This window comes from Eimeria tenella, genomic scaffold (assembly GCF_000499545.2).
Source record: "Eimeria tenella Houghton genomic scaffold, Eth_scaff61, whole genome shotgun sequence".
NCBI classification, from domain to species: domain Eukaryota; phylum Apicomplexa; class Conoidasida; order Eucoccidiorida; family Eimeriidae; genus Eimeria; species Eimeria tenella.
In genome coordinates this window covers 189036-211119 of record NW_013543425.1, presented here as the reverse complement: position 1 = coordinate 211119, position 22084 = coordinate 189036, and the positions used below count along the sequence as shown (strand labels likewise).

The 22084-nt window shown below is 49.9% G+C and overlaps 4 protein-coding genes across 4 annotated transcripts; all 4 read left to right on the top strand.

Moving 5' to 3' along the window:
- Positions 1–4891: 4891 nt before the first annotated feature.
- Positions 4892–6997, top strand: ETH_00018615 (uncharacterized protein; the record flags this gene model as incomplete). The annotated part of the gene is made up of 1 exon (XM_013377760.1): positions 4892–6997. One exon carries the CDS (start codon positions 4892–4894, stop codon positions 6995–6997), a length of 2106 nt encoding a protein of 701 aa, XP_013233214.1.
- Positions 6998–9982: 2985 nt separating this feature from the next.
- ETH_00018610 (uncharacterized protein) lies at positions 9983–12076 on the top strand (the record flags this gene model as incomplete). Its single annotated transcript, XM_013377759.1, has 1 exon — positions 9983–12076. The coding sequence occupies one exon, from the start codon at positions 9983–9985 to the stop codon at positions 12074–12076; it is 2094 nt and encodes a 697-aa protein (XP_013233213.1).
- A 2953-nt stretch (positions 12077–15029) lies between these two features.
- Positions 15030–17138, top strand: ETH_00018605 (uncharacterized protein; the record flags this gene model as incomplete). Its single annotated transcript, XM_013377758.1, has 1 exon — positions 15030–17138. The coding sequence occupies one exon, from the start codon at positions 15030–15032 to the stop codon at positions 17136–17138; it is 2109 nt and encodes a 702-aa protein (XP_013233212.1).
- Positions 17139–20025: 2887 nt separating this feature from the next.
- Positions 20026–22077, top strand: ETH_00018600 (uncharacterized protein; the record flags this gene model as incomplete). Its single annotated transcript, XM_013377757.1, has 1 exon — positions 20026–22077. The coding sequence occupies one exon, from the start codon at positions 20026–20028 to the stop codon at positions 22075–22077; it is 2052 nt and encodes a 683-aa protein (XP_013233211.1).
- Between the last annotated feature and the right edge of the window lie 7 nt (positions 22078–22084).

The window sequence follows — 22084 nt, the reverse complement described above, 5'->3', positions numbered from 1 at the left end:
TTCGGCAAAGGCCAGTCTTTTCTCTCTGGTGCTGCGCACTACATAAAGCTGTAGTGCGTTAACAGCACCAAAAAGTTGCACAAGAACACCCTTCAGAGCTTATTACACTCACAGCTACAAATATTAAAGGGTAACCAAAATTATTACTGACACAAAAATTTTTCACCACGCAGATCGGGTTTCGGGTGCTCTACACTTAGCTCCAAGACGATCTCTGCCTAGTCCACCGGCGAATTTGCTGCAGCCATCAGGAGTGCCACCACACTGCATTGGCAGTATAGAAATCCGTCTGAACAATTTCGAAGTCATTCAATGTTTTTCCTGTTTTCGCATACCCTTGAACCCCCTCCTCCTACTTCTGCGTGCCCTGTGCATACAGTGTAATTGCTGAAAAGTGTTTCTTCTACCCAGTCTAACTGTTCCATGTCCTACTCATGAATTCGTGTGCTTCACTACTTATTGGTGTAATTATACCCATTGCTAATACGTTTATCGATTTGGTTTGTCCTTTACTTCCTCTTTGTTCCTCATTGCTACAATCCAATTGACATGAGGTTTTGCGGCATTTGTCCTCGCTAACCGAATATTCAACTGCAGTCTGTTCTAGTAACCTGCAGTATGATTCATCTCTCTTTATGTTTTTCACATGTACTTCATCATTAGTCGTTGGCGTGTTCCTTGCCGTTTTGCCATTTTACTTGGTCCGATTTTCATTTCACTCTCGCCCTCCCTCCTTTTTTGTGTCATTTAGTATCCAAAGTACTTGTGAGCTTTTTGTGTCCTGTTCTGGCTCATTGACTATACTTTACCAAGGTCTAATTTGACGAATCTATGTCGTACCTGTAGAAGCGGGGTAGCTGTGTGGCATCAACGTGAATGCTGAGGGTGGAATGTGAAAATGCCCGACCCCACACCCAACCCACCCTTTCGGCGGCAGGCCAAGCAGTGAACCCAGATTGAAAGAAACGTTTCAAGAATAATAAGGGACGTTCTGCCAAGGGTGCAGCAAAATGGGTTGGCTGTCAATCTAGTAAGCCAGTTGGAAAGGGATGACAGTCAGTGTAGCAAGGCAGATGGAGGGGAATATAGTGCAACAGAGCGAGAAAACACAGGAGTTTAGGGGTGCCTGGAAAGCAGAGGGGTAACAGGGTTGTAGCTACCTGATAACGCCCGCCCATGCTGCGCAGACAAGCTCATACGCGTGCAGTGCAGCCAGTTAATAGCGGGTCGAATTCTTAGGTGGCACGAGCTTAAGGAGTTCCCCATCACTCCGCAAAAGCTATGCGCAGAGTCACCTTTTCCCCGTTGATCGAAGATGAGATCAACCTTGTGCTGTACAGAAGAACTGCCATACGCATCGTTCAAGGAAAGCTACTCAACGGTGGCATCTTTAATGACCAAGCTGAAGCCTCTAGGGCAGAGTCGCACAAATTTGGATAGAAGAAAACGTCGAATAAGGAATACACTCCAAACAGCATGCCGATTTGACAGTATTTTACGGTATGCGATGCTCCTTTGCAGTTTGATGTGGCCAAAGAGTGTAGCTGCCTCTGCTGCTGTCATTCTGGGCACTTCTGGTGGCAAAGTATTGCATGCCTGCTCTGCTGGGGTCCGTATTATCGACTGACGGGACCGCTCTTTTTGCTCATTCGCTTCGCTTGCTCTTTTGATTGGCAGCTTATATCGTCAGCCTCTCACGTAAGTTGGTCGCTTATCCGACTGCAAATGCAAAGCCAGCGTATGATATGTGATCCAGTCGAGAGCTACGCCTAGGTTTTGTGCAATAGTTTTATCTCGAAAGCTTCGCAATAAGCATCCCTCTTCTTATGAGTCCCAACACTACAAGGTGAATATTCAGCCCCTTTTTGGTGATTACAGCAAATTTGCATGTCTTGTATTCACGACGCAGCCGCAGATCCGGCTGCTTAACAGTGGGTGGAACAATGAGTCTGTGCGACCCCTGTCAAGAAGCCCTTCAGTTCTAAGCCCCAGCTTCCCACACAGGCGCCGCTTACAAGCCCACAGTGAAGAGTGGCCTTTGGCCCTCACTGGCCTCAGTATTCAGATGCTTGCGTTGCCACTGCGGTGCGTTTTCCACTTCTTGAACATTAAGAACGTCATGCTTTTTCGCCTGCCTCGGAAGTACCTTGGCTATCCATGTCGCCAGTAGTTGTAGTAGCTATCTGTCACTCCACTGGGCTCTTTCTCGTTTCAACAATTATCGTTTCCAAACGTAGCTACGCTTCAAGTCACTACAGAGAGGAACATCACTTTTCTTTTTGCGCTACTCGCAAAGGCCCTGGCTTTAGCTCGGGGAGGATTCGATGGAGCTCCACCGTGGCGCTACAGCATGTATTAGCATTTTAGCATATCTGTTTCTGCGAGTAGAATATTCGATTCCACTAGATCCTAGGCCAGGCCTCTCGCGAGATCTGACAGTACCTCCTGTTCCTTCGCAGCACCCATGATCTGCTTAGGTGGTGTAGTGCAATCTCTGCAGCACTGCCCTGTATCTGAATCTACTGTACAGGTTTCTCATGAGTGGCGAACGCTCTCGTATTAAGAACAGTGCATCGCGAGTACTCCTTTCCCCTTGCACTGAAAACGCTCCGAACCAAGAAGAATGCTCACCGAGGGCAGAGGTTCTCTGTCACGTGCGTTTTAAGGGGGCCGCCAAACCCAGGTCTTGCCTCTACCCGGTTTATGTGCCAACTAATTTCGGCGTCACTTACACATCTCTGCTGTAGCCTCTCACGAGATTCCCAAGGACTCTTGCCCCTATTTCCTTTCACTCCGTGAAATCGATTGTTGCAGACTTACTTGGGGCCTTGAACAGCTCCAGCGTCAGATTTGCCCAGGCGTAGTAAGTGGCATCTTAAATCCCTACGCAACTAACTGAGCGAAGTTAGGTATGTACGCTGTGTGGTTCCCTTGTCGCTGATTAGCAGCGCTCGGATGGATAAGTGTCGAAGGGTTTGTAGTGCAAAAACTCTGGCGAATTTGCCGCTTGAGCCTCACCCAGTCCTGTAATTTCGTGCCAGTATTCCTCAGATTGTTCCAATGCCTCAGATAACACACTAGCTCAGGTCCCCAATAGTGTTGATCCAGGCCTAATTTCTTAAAACCTTTTGCTGCTAAAAGTAGGATGATCCCACATTGTCTAGTTTATCGAGTGCCTGCAAAATAAGTGGTAAGTTGACTACTTTATCGAACTTATCCGCAAAACAAAATCCTCTAAGGACGCCGCTTCCTGCTCCAACAACCCCTTGATGCCGTTGGCTCGCTACCGAATCTGCTACAGCTCTCCTAGTTAGGCAATTATGTGGAATTGCTCTACTCTTTCTGTGTTATGATGTCATGGCGCTATCGTCTGTTTTTTGGACCTTACATATTGAATATCCCGAAGCTGTTGAACGCAGCACGCTACTTGCCTGGTGCGCACGTGCAAATGTAAGCAGGACCGATGTGTGCGATGTCAGTGGCCCCATGGTTTATAACAGTTCTTTGGGAAGCATTTCCATGCAAGTAAAATATGAAAAGCTCTTTACACATTTATTTCTCTACGTAAAGCATTCCGCACCATCTTTCGTGGTAGTTGTGCCTGCGGCACAGAAAGGGGCTATATGGTGTACCTCTTATAAACCGTGATTAAAGTATTCCCCACCTACCAATCTGCAATTTAAGGAAGTGTAGGACAAGCCGGATAACTCTAGTAGCTCTTCAACCGGAGACATGCGACACACTAACTCATCAAAGCTGCCTTCGCAGTAACGCGCAATTCAAGGGCTGTCTTGACTTGACGAGGCATTTTGGAAGCCTTAGACATCTTTTTGGATCCAGAGAAAACGCAGCTGCGTCTAAATTGGGGAGAACAACGGGTCTTCACAATACTACTTTGCATTCTCTTAGACTTTGACGCCAGTCATGATGCACACACCGGAAGAAAAGTGAAGATTGAGATACACTTCCGAGTTAAAAACGAAAAGTGCAAGCAAAGCAGGAGCTATGCTTCCTGTTTTGCTCCTAAATTTCTGTCGGCTACGCTGCCAATTCTGTGTGGCCCATTCGAAGGTAACGTTCCAAATTACCAAAAGGGAAAATTTTCCAACTTAAATGATTCTTAACTTCCTTTAGCCTGCAGAGTTGCAGGGATGCCTCTCAAGAACGCCGTTGCCTCTGCTTCAGCTCTGGTGGTCTCGGGACTGCTCCCGCACCCGATGCCATTGCCGACTCCGCAGAGGCGTTGGACGTGGTCAGCATACTGTAGCAGTGTAGCAGTGTTCCGTTATTTGCTGCCCCTGAAGAACCCTTGTTGCAGTACTAAAGAACTAATTTTTAAAGGTGTTACCCGTTGCTGCATTGAGTCCAATGCAGCTACGCGTAGTAAAATTCAGGCTATATATAGTCTCCCGGTGCACTTCTCAAGTCCCACTGGATGCGTAAATTATACATTTAATAGCGTTCACAAGGGGACCAATATCTTTCAGAATTAAATTCACACAGCAGTTGCAAGCACTTTCATGGCTTTATCCCGCACGAGTAATGAGATAGGACACTGATTCAAGGTATCGCTGCCTCTAGTTCACACACTGCCAAACAGTCGCCAAGAACTTTTATATCGCTCGTACATTCGTCATATAACAGCATCATATTGTTTGAAAACCCATGGGAGCACTTATATTTTAGGAAAAATCAATGGTTCCACCTTCGGGTGTGAACAGACCTCGAAGAACAGCAAGTGCGGACCGCAACCTCTGACAGTCCTGCTCAATAGCATGGCCACAAGCAGTGCCAGCCTGCAGTGGAAGCAAGACTTGCGGACCGCAGGCAGTTAAAAAGCTGAAAATAATTAAGGTTCTGGTCACCACACACCGAAGACACTCTAGGTCTGATGCATCCGCAGCCACAAACAGACTTTACGAGTGATCCGCCGTCCTCTGGCACCACTGATCAGAAGACGCGGACGACTTTGTATGCGGAACAAAGAACAGACCGGAGCACTCCCGATGGGGAACTTTTTTTCCAGCGGCTTCCCAACAGAAAACTGTTTTTACCGCCTTGGAGTCGTCTTCTCAGTATAACATTCACCTCGCTGGCAGCGGCATACTTTCTGCTGACTTGTTTTCGCTTTGCAGAATCTGCGAGGCGTTCGGTTCCGCAGATCCGGTCCCTTGGGGATCGCAGATATACACTCTGCGATTGGGGCAATGCTGCAGGGGATAGTGAAAAAGGCGATAACGGGGCGATAAGAGTGACTGCTGCAAATTTTGGGCAGCATTTGTCAGAGGAAGGAACCGCTCAACCGCATCATCAGTTTTATGCACTCGATCAGTCCACCAGATTAGGACAAGATGGGGCAAATGTTGAGTCAACAACAATTAAGAAGGCATCTGGAACCCAATCGGCGTACTGGACGGAGGAGCGCGAGCAATATGGCTTGGAGTACTGGAAAAATCGTCACCTACCTTGGCCAGTGAAAGAACGTCTAAAAGGTATGTTCTCGCGAATGGTGAGGGCCTCAAGGCAATGCCGCTCGCTGCTTCCAATATTAACGTCCACACAACGGCTGCGTCTGGCATATCTGGTCATGCGGCTCTTAGCACTGGACTTGGGAGCCATTTCGTTAGTTAGGCTGGACATAGAGCCTTCAAGAGCAAGCTTGGGTGACGCTCTCCTCACTCTAGGTTTTGACTGTCTTAGAGGCAGCGGAAACGACGCAAAGCATGATGATATGCGCAGGTCGATTCTTCAACTGATGGCACTAGTTGATAAACTTAGACAGCCTCGGCATATTCGTCACGAATTTAGCGCTTTGAAATACCGTAAAAAAATGGTGAGCATGATGGGTACTGCTGGCTTGGTGCTAAAGAATTGTTTGGGCGTTCTCGATGGACTGCTACAGTCGAATTATGCAGATACGCCAAAGCTGACAGAGGACGTAGTTGAGCAGCAGTTTTCTGTTCTAGAGGCGCTTTACAACGTGCATGCTGACCATATCAGCAAGGACTACTTACTTCGCGAGTACATCCTATGGTGCCAGGAGCAAACTGGTGAACGTGTGCTTCTTGATAACCAACTGGAAGACCTCTCGAATGTTGTGATTCCAAAATTGAACGAGTTAAAAATCCATATAAAGGACACAATCAAGAGGGCTGGCGGCCTTCTACCACTTCAAGAGAAAAGCGCACCGCAGCATGAAAGTGCCAGCAGCATATTCGTGGGAAGCAACCAACCTACAATGACTCACCCTGAAACGCAGCTTGAGGAGTGGGACCAGCTAGCGCTGCATGAGAGCTTTGGCGAAATGCTGCAGAAATCTTTATACTCAACAGGTTCGTCAGCCACCACATACGTGTACGGAGGCACGTCTTTGCCTTCTGATACAGATCCTCTCTGGCCACCAGCCCAGCCGCCTCAGCAAGGCGCCGAACCAGTTGAGCAGGTCCCACTGCAACTCAGCAGAAGTCCTGGAGAAGAGCAGCCAGATTCGGGCTCGTCGCAATTCCTGCAGCAATTGCCTAGCTCCCCAACACCTTGGTTTCGCGCAAAAGACCAACAATTTCAAACCCCAGAACGCCAAATTGCTTGGGTGTCATCTTCCGCAGACAGTTCCTTCCTCCCTTTCGCTCCTCACTCTGCTGAAACAGGGTTTTCTGTGGGCCCACTCGCGCTACCCACTGCCGCTGGACGTGATATTGAACCTCTTTTGGCGCCCACTACACAGCTGCTACAATGGACTCAAGTTGACTCATCTGCCAGGCATCAGTCGCCAGCTGCAAGCACTCACAAACGCAATTACAACCTCTTCGGTCAGGGGGGTGTTCCTCCCTGGTCACCCTTTTCACTAGTGCCAGCCGCATCTGTCGAAGAACAAGCGGCTGCCGGCCGTGGCTGGGTGGACGCTCAAATGCAAGACATGCGTGACCCTAGTACGGATGACTTGGACGAATCAGAGAGCAGGCAGCGGAGTGGACGCTTGGAGTTTGGTCACCAATAAGGCATTGGGATTCTACAGCGCAGCGCTACTCCTTTTGAAACTATACCGATTTGAATTGACAAACTCGAGTGAAAATAGCTTTTCTGTCCCGTTGAATAAGAATCTGGGGTCTCAAAGGGATCCTGCTAATTGAGCTGCAAGGCAACTCACTGAACACGGATCTTATGTCAAAATCCTTCACGTTAATAGTCCAGTACTCACCTGTGCTTCATTGTTTTCGCCAGTGGCGCTGAATTGTCTTCGCTTTCCGTTGTTGCATATTGACCTGGTGCTTGTGTACTCAAGTTGCGTAGTGGTTGATGCAAGCTCCCCGCTTGCAGACCCCGAAGACTTCCGCAAGCGTTTCACACTGTTGGTCCTGTTGCGCCGACATTGTTTATGAGCAAAGTGGCTCTATGATTACTTGTTTGGGCGACTTGAAGCTCGAATAGGACTCTCACAGTCAGAGTTCCGTCGCTCAGTGCCTGCTCGATATATGACAATCCCATGAAGAGCCTGTGGTGCCCGCCTGCCGCTGAATCATGGTTCAGGGTTGCGTGTGCACCCTAGTAAGCATCGTGCCTGTGTGCCGTTTTATTGGGCCGCAACAGTGGAATTTTGAGGAATTCGGGAACGCATGAGATAAAATGCCATGAATGTCCATCAGGGCACTTCGTAGCGGTATGGGAATGTTTTCAAAGCTTTAGACTCGGAATACGACTTATCTTGGCTTGATAAGTGCATGTAGTATCGTAGCTTTACTCGGTGTCTTCCAGGCGTGCGGTGCCGCTGGCACTTAGAACAACGCAGAACCAAGAGCTACTAAACAGCGCACGCGGCACGTATCTAGACACCGAAAGGTCAGCATTGTTCGTTAGAAAGACGTTTGTTTGTTTTTGACGATATTCCTTCGTGCGTTGGTGATGGAAAATCTGGGGGTGGTAGCAGCCGGAGGCGCAATGCGCCCGTCGGGAGCATTCAGGGTTTACACATTTGGCCTCGCTCCAGAGTTTTGATGCCAATGATGATAGCATGTCACTTGAAGACCCGCGGGACAGTAGTTACGTGCAGTCCATCACGAGGGTAAGTTTAACGGGTCCGAACTTGTGGGACAGGAGTTGCGAGCGGTCCATCCTAGGACTAAGTTTAACGGGTCCGACCTAGACACCGCGCCAGCAAACCCCCATCACAGCGAACAACTGCCTCACTATGGTCTACGTCGCGTCTGCTCGTTCCACGGCCGATTCTAACTCACAGAGATGGCCCGATTCATTCAGGCGTTATGTGCATGTTTGTAACTTTATCTGTTGAGCGTGCTTGCCTTTAGTGCCTTGCTTCGTCAGCTTGGTGTCCAGCGCCTCTAAAACACGTTTAAGCATCCCTCGGACTACTGTAACTGGATGAAAGTCCGCAAAACACTATCTAGTTTTGGGTGGCTGGCTGCAGATGGCGAAAAGCTAGCGGCAGTTCGAACCTCAATAGAGTCTGTTGCCCTCCACGCTGACTCATTGAGTGCTATGTCAGCCTCTATCCATCGACGTGCTGTATCTCTGTCTGCAATGCTACCCTATAGCTGTTTACGCCTTGCGATGCGCTGGTTGTGAAGGGGAGTACTGCCCCGAAAAAGTTTTCGTTTGTGGGGACGAGGGGTACGCGACACTTACATGCTCACAGTCCAACGATTGATATTTCAGCTACGCGGAAAGCCGACACCAACAACGTTCACCTGATGAAAGAAGCATTTCACTCTCAGTGGCACGGTCCTCACATGATGCAATCTTGTGCTTGCGGGCGTTTGCACGGTACTTTAAATCGGGACTCTGACTCTCGAAGAAAACTACGGTTATTTGTCTTCCAAGGCCCCTAAATCAGAGCGTGGACCACTAAGGTAAACGAGCGGACGAACATAGTGGATCAGGTTACTGGACCAGGGTGCACCATTAGCCCTTAGGGAAATGCGCCACTGTGGAACACTAACCTGCCGCTAACATAGCGAAAGTTCCCGCAATAAACATTTTAAAAATAATATAAAAGCTATTAATTATGTATGGTAAGTAGAGTGCTCTTGGCAGACCCCCTACTTGTTGGACTGAACAAGTGCTGTCGCATCGGATCAACAACCACCAAGGGAGCGCGGTCTCACTAGCCGGGTAGTTGCCAGGGGGCTCTTATTGTACAATAGAGAGTTCGGCTGAGGATCTCGATCATTTAATAGGTGTACTTTCATTTCCGAGTGTGATCATCTTATTTCGTCCAGTGCATGGCTAGCATTTTTCCTTGAGACATTTAACGTGAATCAGTGGCGGTCCGATGTCTTTCGTTGGGGCATTTAACGTAAAAAAACGGGAATCGGTGGCGGTACGGAAGTTAATCGGGAAATTCAATGTGGAATCCATACTGTCAACTACGTCCTCAACTAAAAAATCAAAAAATATCAAAAGATTTGGATTTGGGCGTTAAGATAACAGGTTGAGTGCAACGGCGACTGCAACACAGCAATGCTTATTGTGCTTGTGGGCCACACAGGAGCCAGCGCTGCTTAATTGACTTAATCCGTTTCTTCCCACAGAGGAAAATCTTCTACCGGCTAAAAAAGTAAAGCGTCACCTTAATTCTTGAACTTCATGGACAACAACTGCATGGAGGGACTGCACCTTCGCGCGTATCTGGGTCGGACACGCATCGATAGCATTGCTGCCGCATTGAACACTGAACGTGCCAGTAAGTAATTCGGCAGTACTTCGTTGTCGATGTGGCTGAATTTTCACTTTGTGAAAAACTGCTTGATACCTTTGTAGAGCGAGTCAACTGGAAGTCTCCTGTTTTCAGTGTTGCGAACTCTTCACAAGCAAGCAAGGAGGCGGACTCGGGCGCGTACCACTTTCCAGCAGCAACTGCAAGCAGTGCTACCCTGTACTACGTTCGCGACCTGTGGACATCAGGCAAATAAAGGCCAAATTATTAGGCCCTTAAATTCTAGACGCGTGAGAGCTGTTTCCAGCACTGATGAACCCGCAGGCAAATCCACAGTATAGGAATGATCTGTCCTCCTCTCGCACCACAGATCAGACGGTGGGATCGATCTCCTGTCTCCAGCGGAAAACAGAACACAGCTCTGTTGACGACAAATTTCTCATCCAGAGCCTGTCCAAAAAGAAACTGTCGTCATCCCCGTGGGCTCGTCATCTCGGCGTAGCAATCACCTTCCTCGCAGCAGCGTACCTTCTACTTGTTTGTTTTCAGTTCATCGAAGCTAGAAAACTTTCGGCTCGACAAACTCGTTCCCTTGCAGACCGTCACGATGGATCATGTGACTGGGAGAGTGCTGCGGACGACAGCGACAACGGCGGCGATAGGTCTAGGCAGGGAAGGGGGCAGCAGCTGTCAGAGGAACGTCTATGGTTGTCGCAACAGGAGGCTCATGGAGCGCACGAGATTGAAGCATCAGGGCCTGGAGAAGTTGATGTTGAGGCGTCTACTGGAGAGGGGGCAAATGGGACAAGGTTCGGTAATTGGTCACAGCAACTTGCGCAGTCTAGTATGAAATCATGGGCAAAGCGAAACCTACCGCCGGCAGTAAAGGAGCGCCTAGTGGATGTGTTCTCGCGAATGGTGAGAGCTACAAGGTTGTGCAAAGCATTGCTGCCAAAGCTAACGTGCGCACAACGCCTGCAACTGACATATCAAATGATGCGACTGATGGCACTGGATTTGGGAGCCATTTCTTTAGTGAGGGAGGACATGGAACCTGCACGGCAAAGCGTGGGGGACTCTCTCATTAGTTTGGGCCTTGAATGCCTCGGGAGTAGCGGCAGCGACGCAAAGCTTGAAGGTGAGCGCTCGTCACTTCGCCAACTGATGGGTTTAGTTGATAAACTTAAGCAGCCTCGGCGTGTTGAACACGAATGCGGCCATCTTACATACAAAATAAAGATGGTGGCCATAATGAGTACTGCTGGCTTGACACTAAAGAATTGTTTGGGAATCCTCGATAGGCTGCTGCGACAGAGCAATGGACAACAGTCAGCGCTACCAGAAGCTGTGGTTCAGCAGCAGCTCAATATTCTGGAGGCACTTTATCGTGTACATGCTGGTCACATCGCTGTGGACAGGCATCTCATGGAGCACATCCTGAGGTGCCAGGAGGTCACGGGTGTGTATGCGCTACTTCTTAATCGCCAAGCAGTGATGCCCGGGGCTCCTTTTCCAAAATTACAGCATTTGCAGAATCAGATAAGAAGGGTGGTCAGTGGCGCCGTCGGTTTTAGTCCATTTCAACAGCAAAATGCGATACAGCGTGAACGTTCCAGCTACGTGTTTGTAGGAAGCAGCCAGTCGACAACGACTCGTCCTGAAACATTTCTTGAACACTTGGGCAGGATGGTGCTGCAAAGAAGATCTGCCGCAACGCTCGAGCCAGATTTAGGTTCGGGAGATTTTTCATCGAGCAAGCACATGCACGGAGGCACGCTATTCCCTCCTGCTGCAGTTCCACAATGGTCAGCTAGCGAGCCGCCCCGCCAAGGCGCCGAACCAGCTGCGCAGCCTCTACCGCAGCTTGAAAGCCGCCCTCTAGACTATCAACCACATTCAGTCTTGTTAAGCACTATTGGGCAATCACCGAGCTCTTGGACGTCTTGGCTTGACGCACTATACCAACCGTCGCAAGGTCCGGAACGCCGAATTGCTTGGGAGTCAACTTCCGCAGACAGTTCCTTCCTCCCTTTCGCTCCTCACTCTGCTGAAACAGGGTTTTCTGTGGGCCCACTCGCGCTACCCACTGCCGCTGGACGTGATATTGAACCTCTTCTGGTGCCCACTACACAGCTGCTACAACGCACTCAAGTTGAGTCATCTGCCAGGCATCAGTCGCCAGCGGCAAGCACTCACAAACGCGATTACAGCCTCTTCGGTCAGGGAGGTGTTCCTCCCTGGTCACCCTTTTCACTAGTGCCAGCCGCATCTGTCGAAGAACAAGCGGCTGCCGGCCGTGGCTGGGTGGACGCTCAAATGCAAGACATGCGTGACCCTAGTACGGATGACTTGGACGAATCAGAGAGCAGGCAGCGGAGTGGACGCTTGGAGTTTGGTCACCAATAAGGCATTGGGATTCTACAGCGCAGCGCTACTCCTTTTGAAACTATACCGATTTGAATTGACAAACTCGAGTGAAAATAGCTTTTCTGTCCCGTTGAATAAGAATCTGGGGTCTCAAAGGGATCCTGCTAATTGAGCTGCAAGGCAACTCACTGAACACGGATCTTATGTCAAAATCCTTCACGTTAATAGTCCAGTACTCACCTGTGCTTCATTGTTTTCGCCAGTGGCGCTGAATTGTCTTCGCTTTCCGTTGTTGCATATTGACCTGGTGCTTGTGTACTCAAGTTGCGTAGTGGTTGATGCAAGCTCCCCGCTTGCAGACCCCGAAGACTTCCGCAAGCGTTTCACACTGTTGGTCCTGTTGCGCCGACATTGTTTATGAGCAAAGTGGCTCTATGATTACTTGTTTGGGCGACTTGAAGCTCGAATAGGACTCTCACAGTCAGAGTTCCGTCGCTCAGTGCCTGCTCGATATATGACAATCCCATGAAGAGCCTGTGGTGCCCGCCTGCCGCTGAATCATGGTTCAGGGTTGCGTGTGCACCCTAGTAAGCATCGTGCCTGTGTGCCGTTTTATTGGGCCGCAACAGTGGAATTTTGAGGAATTCGGGAACGCATGAGATAAAATGCCATGAATGTCCATCAGGGCACTTCGTAGCGGTATGGGAATGTTTTCAAAACTTTAGACTCGGAATACGACTTATCTTGGCTTGATAAGTGCATGTAGTATCGTAGCTTTACTCGGTGTCTTCCAGGCGTGCGGTGCCGCTGGCACTTAGAACAACGCAGAACCAAGAGCTACTAAACAGCGCACGCGGCACGTATCTAGACACCGAAAGGTCAGCATTGTTCGTTAGAAAGACGTTTGTTTGTTTTTGACGATATTCCTTCGTGCGTTGGTGATGGAAAATCTGGGGGTGGTAGCAGCCGGAGGCGCAATGCGCCCGTCGGGAGCATTCAGGGTTTACACATTTGGCCTCGCTCCAGAGTTTTGATGCCAATGATGATAGCATGTCACTTGAAGACCCGCGGGACAGTAGTTACGTGCAGTCCATCACGAGGGTAAGTTTAACGGGTCCGAACTTGTGGGACAGGAGTTGCGAGCGGTCCATCCTAGGACTAAGTTTAACGGGTCCGACCTAGACACCGCGCCAGCAAACCCCCATCACAGCGAACAACTGCCTCACTATGGTCTACGTCGCGTCTGCTCGTTACACGGCCGATTCTAACTCACAGAGATGGCCCGATTCATTCAGGCGTTATGTGCATGTTTGTAACTTTATCTGTTGAGCGTGCTTGCCTTTAGTGCCTTGCTTCGTCAGCTTGGTGTCCAGCGCCTCTAAAACACGTTTAAGCATCCCTCGGACTACTGTAACTGGATGAAAGTCCGCAAAACACTATCTAGTTTTGGGTGGCTGGCTGCAGATGGCGGAAAGCTAGCGGCAGTTCGAACCTCAATAGAGTCTGTTGCCCTCCACGCTGACTCATTGAGTGCTATGTCAGCCTCTATCCATCGACGTGCTGTATCTCTGTCTGCAATGCTACCCTATAGCTGTTTACGCCTTGCGATGCGCTGGTTGTGAAGGGGAGTACTGCCCCGAAAAAGTTTTCGTTTGTGGGGACGAGGGGTACGCGACACTTACATGCTCACAGTCCAACGATTGATATTTCAGCTACGCGGAAAGCCGACACCAACAACGTTCACCTGATGAAAGAAGCATTTCACTCTCAGTGGCACGGTCCTCACATGATGCAATCTTGTGCTTGCGGGCGTTTGCACGGTACTTTAAATCGGGACTCTGACTCTCGAAGAAAACTACGGTTATTTGTCTTCCAAGGCCCCTAAATCAGAACGTGGACCACTAAGGTAAACGAGCGGACGAACATAGTGGATCAGGTTACTGGACCAGGGTGCACCATTAGCCCAGTGTGAAATGACAGATAGGCGTGCGCTCTGGAGGGCATCCACCTGTAGAAATGAAAGTCTTCCAAGGTATCCTCCATATATATTGATAAAAGCCATCAAATGTGTGTGGAAGTCAACTTGAGGGCAGACAAAATCTGGGATGAAAATTGTGATAGTTGAGATGGTGTGGACGCATCGATCACAAGGCGAGGTCGTTAACACTTCGTAACACTTTGCGTGGGGAAATGCCTTAGGGCTTTTAATATGCAAAGGAGACTTTGCCTCAGAAGCGCAGATCATTCAATAGCTTAATTTTGGTTTGCAAGGCTGTTCATTGTATGTCGTCAAGCATGACATGTGGTCTTGGTTGGGGCACTTGATGTGAGTCAGTGGCGGTCCCGAAGTTAGTCAAGAAATTCAATGCGGATTCAATACCGTCAACTACGTCCCCAACTAAAAAATCAAAAAACCTCAAAAACTTGGACTTGAACGTAGAGTCAGCACGTTGAGTGCAACGGTGACAGCAATACAGCATTGGTCATTATGCTTGTGGGCCACAGGAGGGTGCTCAGCGGACTTATTGCATGTTTTCCCGAAGAGAAAAACCTTCTCCTGGCTAGAAATGTAAAGCGTCATCTTAATTCTTGAACCTCATAGACAATAGTAGTGCGGACTTCGAGCGACTACACCATCGTGCCGTCGTGCGTATCCCAGCCGGGGACGCATCGATGGAATTGCTGCCGCATTGAAACTGAACGTGCCAGTAAGTAATTCGGCAGTACTTCGTTGTCGATGTGGCTGAAGTTTCACTTCGTGACAAACTGGGTGATGCCTTTGGAGAGCGAGACAAGCGGATGTTTCCTGCCTTTTGTGTGCTGAATTTTTCACGAACAAGCAAACAGCTGCACAAGCGCGTTGCCACTTTCCAGCAGCAACTGCAAGCAGTGCTACCCTGTACTACGTTCGCGACCTGTGGACATCAGGCAAATAAAGGCCAAATTATTAGGCCCTTAAATTCTAGACGCGTGAGAGCTGTTTCCAGCACTGATGAACCCGCAGGCAAATCCACAGTATAGGAATGATCTGTCCTCCTCTCGCACCACAGATCAGACGGTGGGATCGATCTCCTGTCTCCAGCGGAAAACAGAACACAGCTCTGTTGACGACAAATTTCTCATCCAGAGCCTGTCCAAAAAGAAACTGTCGTCATCCCCGTGGGCTCGTCATCTCGGCGTAGCAATCACCTTCCTCGCAGCAGCGTACCTTCTACTTGTTTGTTTTCAGTTCATCGAAGCTAGAAAACTTTCGGCTCGACAAACTCGTTCCCTTGCAGACCGTCACGATGGATCATGTGACTGGGAGAGTGCTGCGGACGACAGCGACAACGGCGGCGATAGGTCTAGGCAGGGAAGGGAACAGCAGCTGTCAGAGGAAGGTCTATGGTTGTCGCAACATGAAGCTCATGGAGCGCACGAGAATGAAGCATCAGGGCCTGGAGAAGTTGATGTTGAGATGTCCACTGGAGAGGAGGCAAAGGGGACCAAGTTGGGTTATTGGTCACAGGAACTTGCACGGCACAATATCATGTCATGGTCCCGCCGAAACCTACCTCCGCCAGTACACCGTAGCCTAGTGGATATGTTCTCGCGAATGGTGAGAGCTGCAAGGTTGTGCAAAGCATTGCTGCCAAAGCTAACGTGCGCACAACGCCTGCAACTGACATATCAAATGATGCGACTGATTGCACTGGATTTGGGAGCCATTTCTTTAGTGAGGGAGGACCTGGAACCTGCACGGCAAAGCGTGGGGGACTCTCTCATTAGTCTGGGCCTTGAATGTCTTGAGAGGAGCGGCGTCGACCCACGGCATGAAACACAGCGCGCCTCAATTCGCCAACTGATGGGTTTAGTTGATAAACTTAAGCAGCATCGGCCTCTTCAAGAAGATTTTGGTCCTGTCATGTACAGAATAAAAATGGTGAGCCTAATGGGCACTGCTGGCGTGGTACTAAAGTACTGTTTGGGAGTTCTCGACGGACTGCTGCAACGGAGCTACGGACAACAGTCAGCGCCACCAGAAGCTGTAGTTCAGCAGCAGCTCAATGTTATAAAGGCACTTTACCGTGTACATTCGGACCATATAGCTAGAGATGCTGAAGTCTGCGAGCACATCCTAAGGACCCAGCAGCAAACCGGCATATATGAGCTTTTGGATAGCCAGCAGGCAAGCCTGAACAATGTTTCAATTTCGAAATTAGTGCAATTGAAAAATAAAATAAAAGACGCAGTACGTAGCGCCGGTGGGCTCCTAAAATATCAGGGGCCAACACCGCGACGCTCAGAAGCGCTACGGGACCACAGTGCTAGCAGCATGTTCTCGCGAGACAGTGAACCGACAAATATTATTCCTGAAGCACCGCATGGAACGTTGGGTCAACAAATGCTGCACGAAAGATCTGCCGAAGATACCGGACGAGTTTTCGACTCAGCAGCCGTTTCATCGAGCAAAAGTATGCACGGAGGCACGCCATTCCTTCCTGGTGCAGTCCCACAGTGGTCAGCTAGCCAGCCGTCTCACCAAGGCGCCGAACCAGCTGCGCAGCCTCTACCGCAACTTGAAAGCCGCCCACTAGACCATCAACCACAGTGGGTCATGTCAAAGACTCTTGAACAATCACCAGGCTCTTGGACGTCTTGGCTGCACGCAGCACACCAACCGTTTCATAGCCCAGAACGCCATCAGCCTCAGGAGCCTTCTTTCCCAGCGCGTTCCGTTGATCGTGTCGCTCCTCAGTTTGCTCCTGGGGGATTTTCTGCGGGCCCAATCGGGCGACCCGCAGCCACTGGACGCGATATTGGACCTCTTTTGGCGCCCACTACACAGCTGCTACAACGGACTCCAGTTGACTCATCTGCCAGGCTTCATTCGTCAGCTGCAGGCCCTCACACACGCGAGTACAGCCTCTTCGGGGGAGGGGGAACTTTTCCCTGGTCACCCTTTTCACTAATGTCAGCCACATCTGTCGAAGAACAAGCGGCTGCCGGCCGTGGCTGGGTGGACGCTCAAATGCAAGACATGCGTGACCCTAGTACGGATGACTTGGACGAATCAGAGAGCAGGCAGCGGAGTGGACGCTTGGAGTTTGGTCACCAATAAGGCATTGGGATTCTACAGCGCAGCGCTACTCCTTTTGAAACTATACCGATTTGATTTGACAAACTCGAGTGACAATGGCTTTTCTATCCCGTTGCATAAGGCTCTGGGGTCTCAAAGGGATCCTGCCACTTGGGCTGCAAGGGAACTCATTGAAGGAGGGTCTAGTGTCAAAATCCTTCATGTTAGTAACCCAGTGCTTACCTGTGTCATTGTTTTCGCCAGCGGCGCTGAATTGTCTTCGCTTTCCGTTGTTGCACATTGACGTGATGCTTGTCCAACTCACCCTGCTTCGCGATTGGTCCAAGCTCTCCGCTTGCAGACCCCGAAGACTTCCGCAAGCGTTTCACACTGTTGGTCCTGTTGCGCCGACATTGTTTATGAGCAAAGTGGCTCTATGATTACTTGTTTGGGCGATTTGAAGCTCGAATAGGACTCTCACAGTCAGAGTTCCGTCGCTCAGTGCCTGCTCGATATATGACAATCCCATGAAGAGCCTGTGGTGCCCGCCTGCCGCTGAATCATGGTTCAGGGTTGCGTGTGCACCCTAGTAAGCATCGTGCCTGTGTGCCGTTTTATTGGGCCGCAACAGTGGAATTTTGAGGAATTCGGGAACGCATGAGATAAAATGCCATGAATGTCCATCAGGGCACTTCGTAGCGGTATGGGAATGTTTTCAAAGCTTTAGACTCGGAATACGACTTATCTTGGCTTGATAAGTGCATGTAGTATCGTAGCTTTACTCGGTGTCTTCCAGGCGTGCGGTGCCGCTGGCACTTAGAACAACGCAGAACCAAGAGCTACTAAACAGCGCACGCGGCACGTATCTAGACACCGAAAGGTCAGCATTGTTCGTTAGAAAGACGTTTGTTTGTTTTTGACGATATTCCTTCGTGCGTTGGTGATGGAAAATCTGGGGGTGGTAGCAGCCGGAGGCGCAATGCGCCCGTCGGGAGCATTCAGGGTTTACACATTTGGCCTCGCTCCAGAGTTTTGATGCCAATGATGATAGCATGTCACTTGAAGACCCGCGGGACAGTAGTTACGTGCAGTCCATCACGAGGGTAAGTTTAACGGGTCCGAACTTGTGGGACAGGAGTTGCGAGCGGTCCATCCTAGGACTAAGTTTAACGGGTCCGACCTAGACACCGCGCCAGCAAACCCCCATCACAGCGAACAACTGCCTCACTATGGTCTACGTCGCGTCTGCTCGTTCCACGGCCGATTCTAACTCACAGAGATGGCCCGATTCATTCAGGCGTTATGTGCATGTTTGTAACTTTATCTGTTGAGCGTGCTTGCCTTTAGTGCCTTGCTTCGTCAGCTTGGTGTCCAGCGCCTCTAAAACACGTTTAAGCATCCCTCGGACTACTGTAACTGGATGAAAGTCCGCAAAATACTATCTAGTTTTGGGTGGCTGGCTGCAGATGGCGAAAAGCTAGCGGCAGTTCGAACCTCAATAGGGTCTGTTGCCCTCCACGCTGACTCATTGAGTGCTATGTCGGCCTCTATCCATCGACGTGCTATATCTCTGTCTGCAATGCTACCCTATAGCTGTTTACGCCTTGCGATGCGCTGGTTGTGAAGGGGAGTACTGCCCCGCAGAAGTTCTCGTTTGTGGGCACGAGGGACAGGCGCCGCTTGCATGCCGGGAGTCGAGAAAGTAGGGTTTTAACCACGTAGGAAGCTGATATTATGAGTGCGCATGTGATGAAAGCGGAGTACCTCTACGAGGTACAAATCCTACACACTGCAAATGAAGAAAGTACCAGGTGCTTATGCGAAACGTCGTGTCTTGCCTAGAAGTTCGAAGCACCAAGAAGGCTTCTTCGACTATTACTGTTGTTCGTCTTCGCACACCACTGAAGCACCAGATATATCACTAAGCGAAACAGGCATACAAATGCTCGAGATCAGGTAACTGGAGCAGCGTGCGCTGCTGATATCGGTGTCTCAGGAACCGCGTCGCTTTCAAGCGGTAGTCATCCGATAAAATACCGAAGTGCGTCATGAAAAACTTTCAGAAGGAAGCTATAAAACCTGTCAATTAGATGTTGAAGCTAGATTTAGCTTTTAATTTCACTAGATATGCTGTATACCTGTGAAAACAAAAGCAGTAAAACACTATATGGAATCGATCACACGCCCAGGGTACAACACCTGGAAAGATGAAGTTCCCATGAGGTCCCTAGAGAATATTTTCGGTGTCTTCTGTGAAGCAAGGATCATTTTCCTGGATGTCTTTGGTCTTCGAACTTTAGCTTGCCGCATTTTGTTATGACCTTCTTAACTTTTTGGTCAAGTGTGGCGAACCTGCGCGGTCACCCCGATACAGCAATGCAGATGTCTGACGACCGCAGTGGGCAACGACCCTCCTCTGACTACTTTTATTTGTTCTCGCAGGAAAAAAAAAATTTCTACTACCAAATGAGAGGTGGAGCCTTACTTTAATGTTTTTTTCATGAGGAACATCCAAGAGGATTTCATGCAACATCGCCGTCGTGCCTATCTGCGGCAGAGACGCATCGAGAGTATTGCAGATTGTAGTGAACATTGAGCAGAACAATAGTACACATTCCTGGTGCAACGCGTCTCAACCTGACGGGGTTTTCAGTGTCTCCACAGGGCAGATTCCGGGGGCACTGCGTTTTCAACGTGACAGGATTTCCAGCATCTCTGCAATTTCCATGAGACGAATGTGAGCGGTTCGCGCCTTCAGTGTGCAAAGTTTTTACGGGCAAACAGGCCACGTACCCTCTCCCAGTTTTTCTCACTAAACACAACCAATGCTATTCTTTACAGCGTACGCGGCATACGGAGAATATGCACGCACAACATCTCACTAATTGGTGTTTAGAATCCAAGCGCACCAGAGTTACTTTCAGGACTGATGAGCTGGCAGCCAAGTGCACGTTCTAGGGACGATCTGTCGTCCTTTGGCACCACGAATCGGAAGACGAGAGCGGTCACCTATTCACAGCAAACTCTCCATGGCACTGCCGATGGGTTCGTTCGTGTCCATTGGGTCCCCAGGGGGAGGCTGCGTTCATCTCCTTGGTCCCGTCTTCTCAGTATAGTATTTGCCACTGTAGCAGCAGCATACTTCTTGGTTATTTGTTTTCACTTGATAAGGGCTGGGCGGCGGTCAGCGTCGTCTACTCGGTTCCTTGCGGGTCACCGTGAGGTGTCATGCGATTGGGATAGTGGACCAAGGGAGACTGACCCAGTGGACAATGACACGGGTGACGACAGAACACCCGAGGAAACCTTGGGACAGAGTGCGCAGGAGCCTTCAGAAGAAGGGGTTGCTCGCCCGTCTCAACAATTCCAGGGGTTTCGCTCGCTTGCCAATATGGGACACGAAGAAGAAACAGATGCCGAGGAAACAACCGCGGAGAAGGCATCTAGGACCAGCTTGGGCCTGTGGTCTCAAGAGCGTGAGATGTACAAAGATCATCAGTGGGGAGAACGTAACCTACCGGGGCCTGTAAAACAACGTCTACTGATCATGCTTTCGAGAATGGTGAGAGCTTCAGGGCTATGCAGGTCATTACTACCAATGCTAACGTGCACACAACGCCTGCAACTGACGTACCTTGTCATGCGGCTGATAGCACTGGATTTGGGAGCCATTTCGTTAGTGAGGGAGGACATAGAGCCTGCACGGCAAAGCGTGGGGGACTCTCTCATCAGTTTGGGTCTTGAATGTGTTGGAAGTAGCGGCAGCGAAGCAGAGCATGAAGGACAGCGCGCGTCACTTCGCGGACTGATGGGTTTAGTGCATAAACTCAAAGAGCGACGGCATATTGTCAACGAGTATAACGCTCGAAAGTACAGAAAAAAGATGCTGAGCATAATGGGTACTGCTGGCTTGATACTGAAGAACTGTTTAGGCGTACTGGAAGGGCTGCTACACTCAAATTATGCCAAACCTTCATTGCCTCTGCCAGAAGCTGTTGTTAAGCAACAATTCAATGTTCTAAAGGCACTTTACCGTGTACATGCCGAGCACATCGCCAAGGATGGGCCACTCTGTGGGCACATTTTAAAATGTCAGGAACAAACTGGAATGCATACACTTATCGGTTGCCATAACCAAGACATGTTCGAAGTTGCTATTCCCAAGCTGAGAGATTTACAGAAACAGATTAAAGAAGCAGTACGTAGCGCAGGCGGCCTTCTGCCACTTCAGCATCCTGTTGCGCTAGGGCATCCCAGTGCTAGCAGCGTGTTCGGGCGAGACAGCGAACCGACAAATATTAATCCTGAAGCACCGCATGGAACGTTGGGTCAACAAATGCTGCACGAAAGATCTGCCGAAGATACCGGACAAGTTTTCGACTCAGCAGCCTTTTCATCGAGCAAAAGTATGCACGGAGGCACGTCTCTCCCTCCTGCTGCAGTTCCACAGTGGTCAGCTAGCCAGCCGTCTCACCAAGGCGCCGAACCAGCTGCGCAGCCTCTACCGCAACTTGAAAGCCGCCCATTAGACCATCAACCACAGTGGGTCATGTCAAAGACTCTTGAACAATCACCAGGCTCTTGGACGTCTTGGCTGCACGCAGCACACCAACCGTTTCATAGCCCAGAACGCCATCAGCCTCAGGAGCCTTCTTTCCCAGCGCGTTCTGTTGATCGTGTCGCTCCTCAGTTTGCTCCTGGGGGATTTTCTGTGGGCCCTATCGAGTGGCTCGCAGCCACTGGACGCGATATTGGACCTCTTTTGACGCCCACTACACAGCTGGCACAACGGACTCCAGTTGAGTCATCTGCCAGGCTTCATTCGTCAGCTGCAGGCCCTCACACAGGCGAATACAGCCTCTTTGGACAAGGGGGAGTTCCTCCGTGGTTGCCCGTATCCAAGGCATCGGCGTCCTCATTTGACACGCCTGATACTGCAGGCCATGGTTTATCGGGCGGTCAAGAGAAAAAGGACGCGTAGGCCTAGC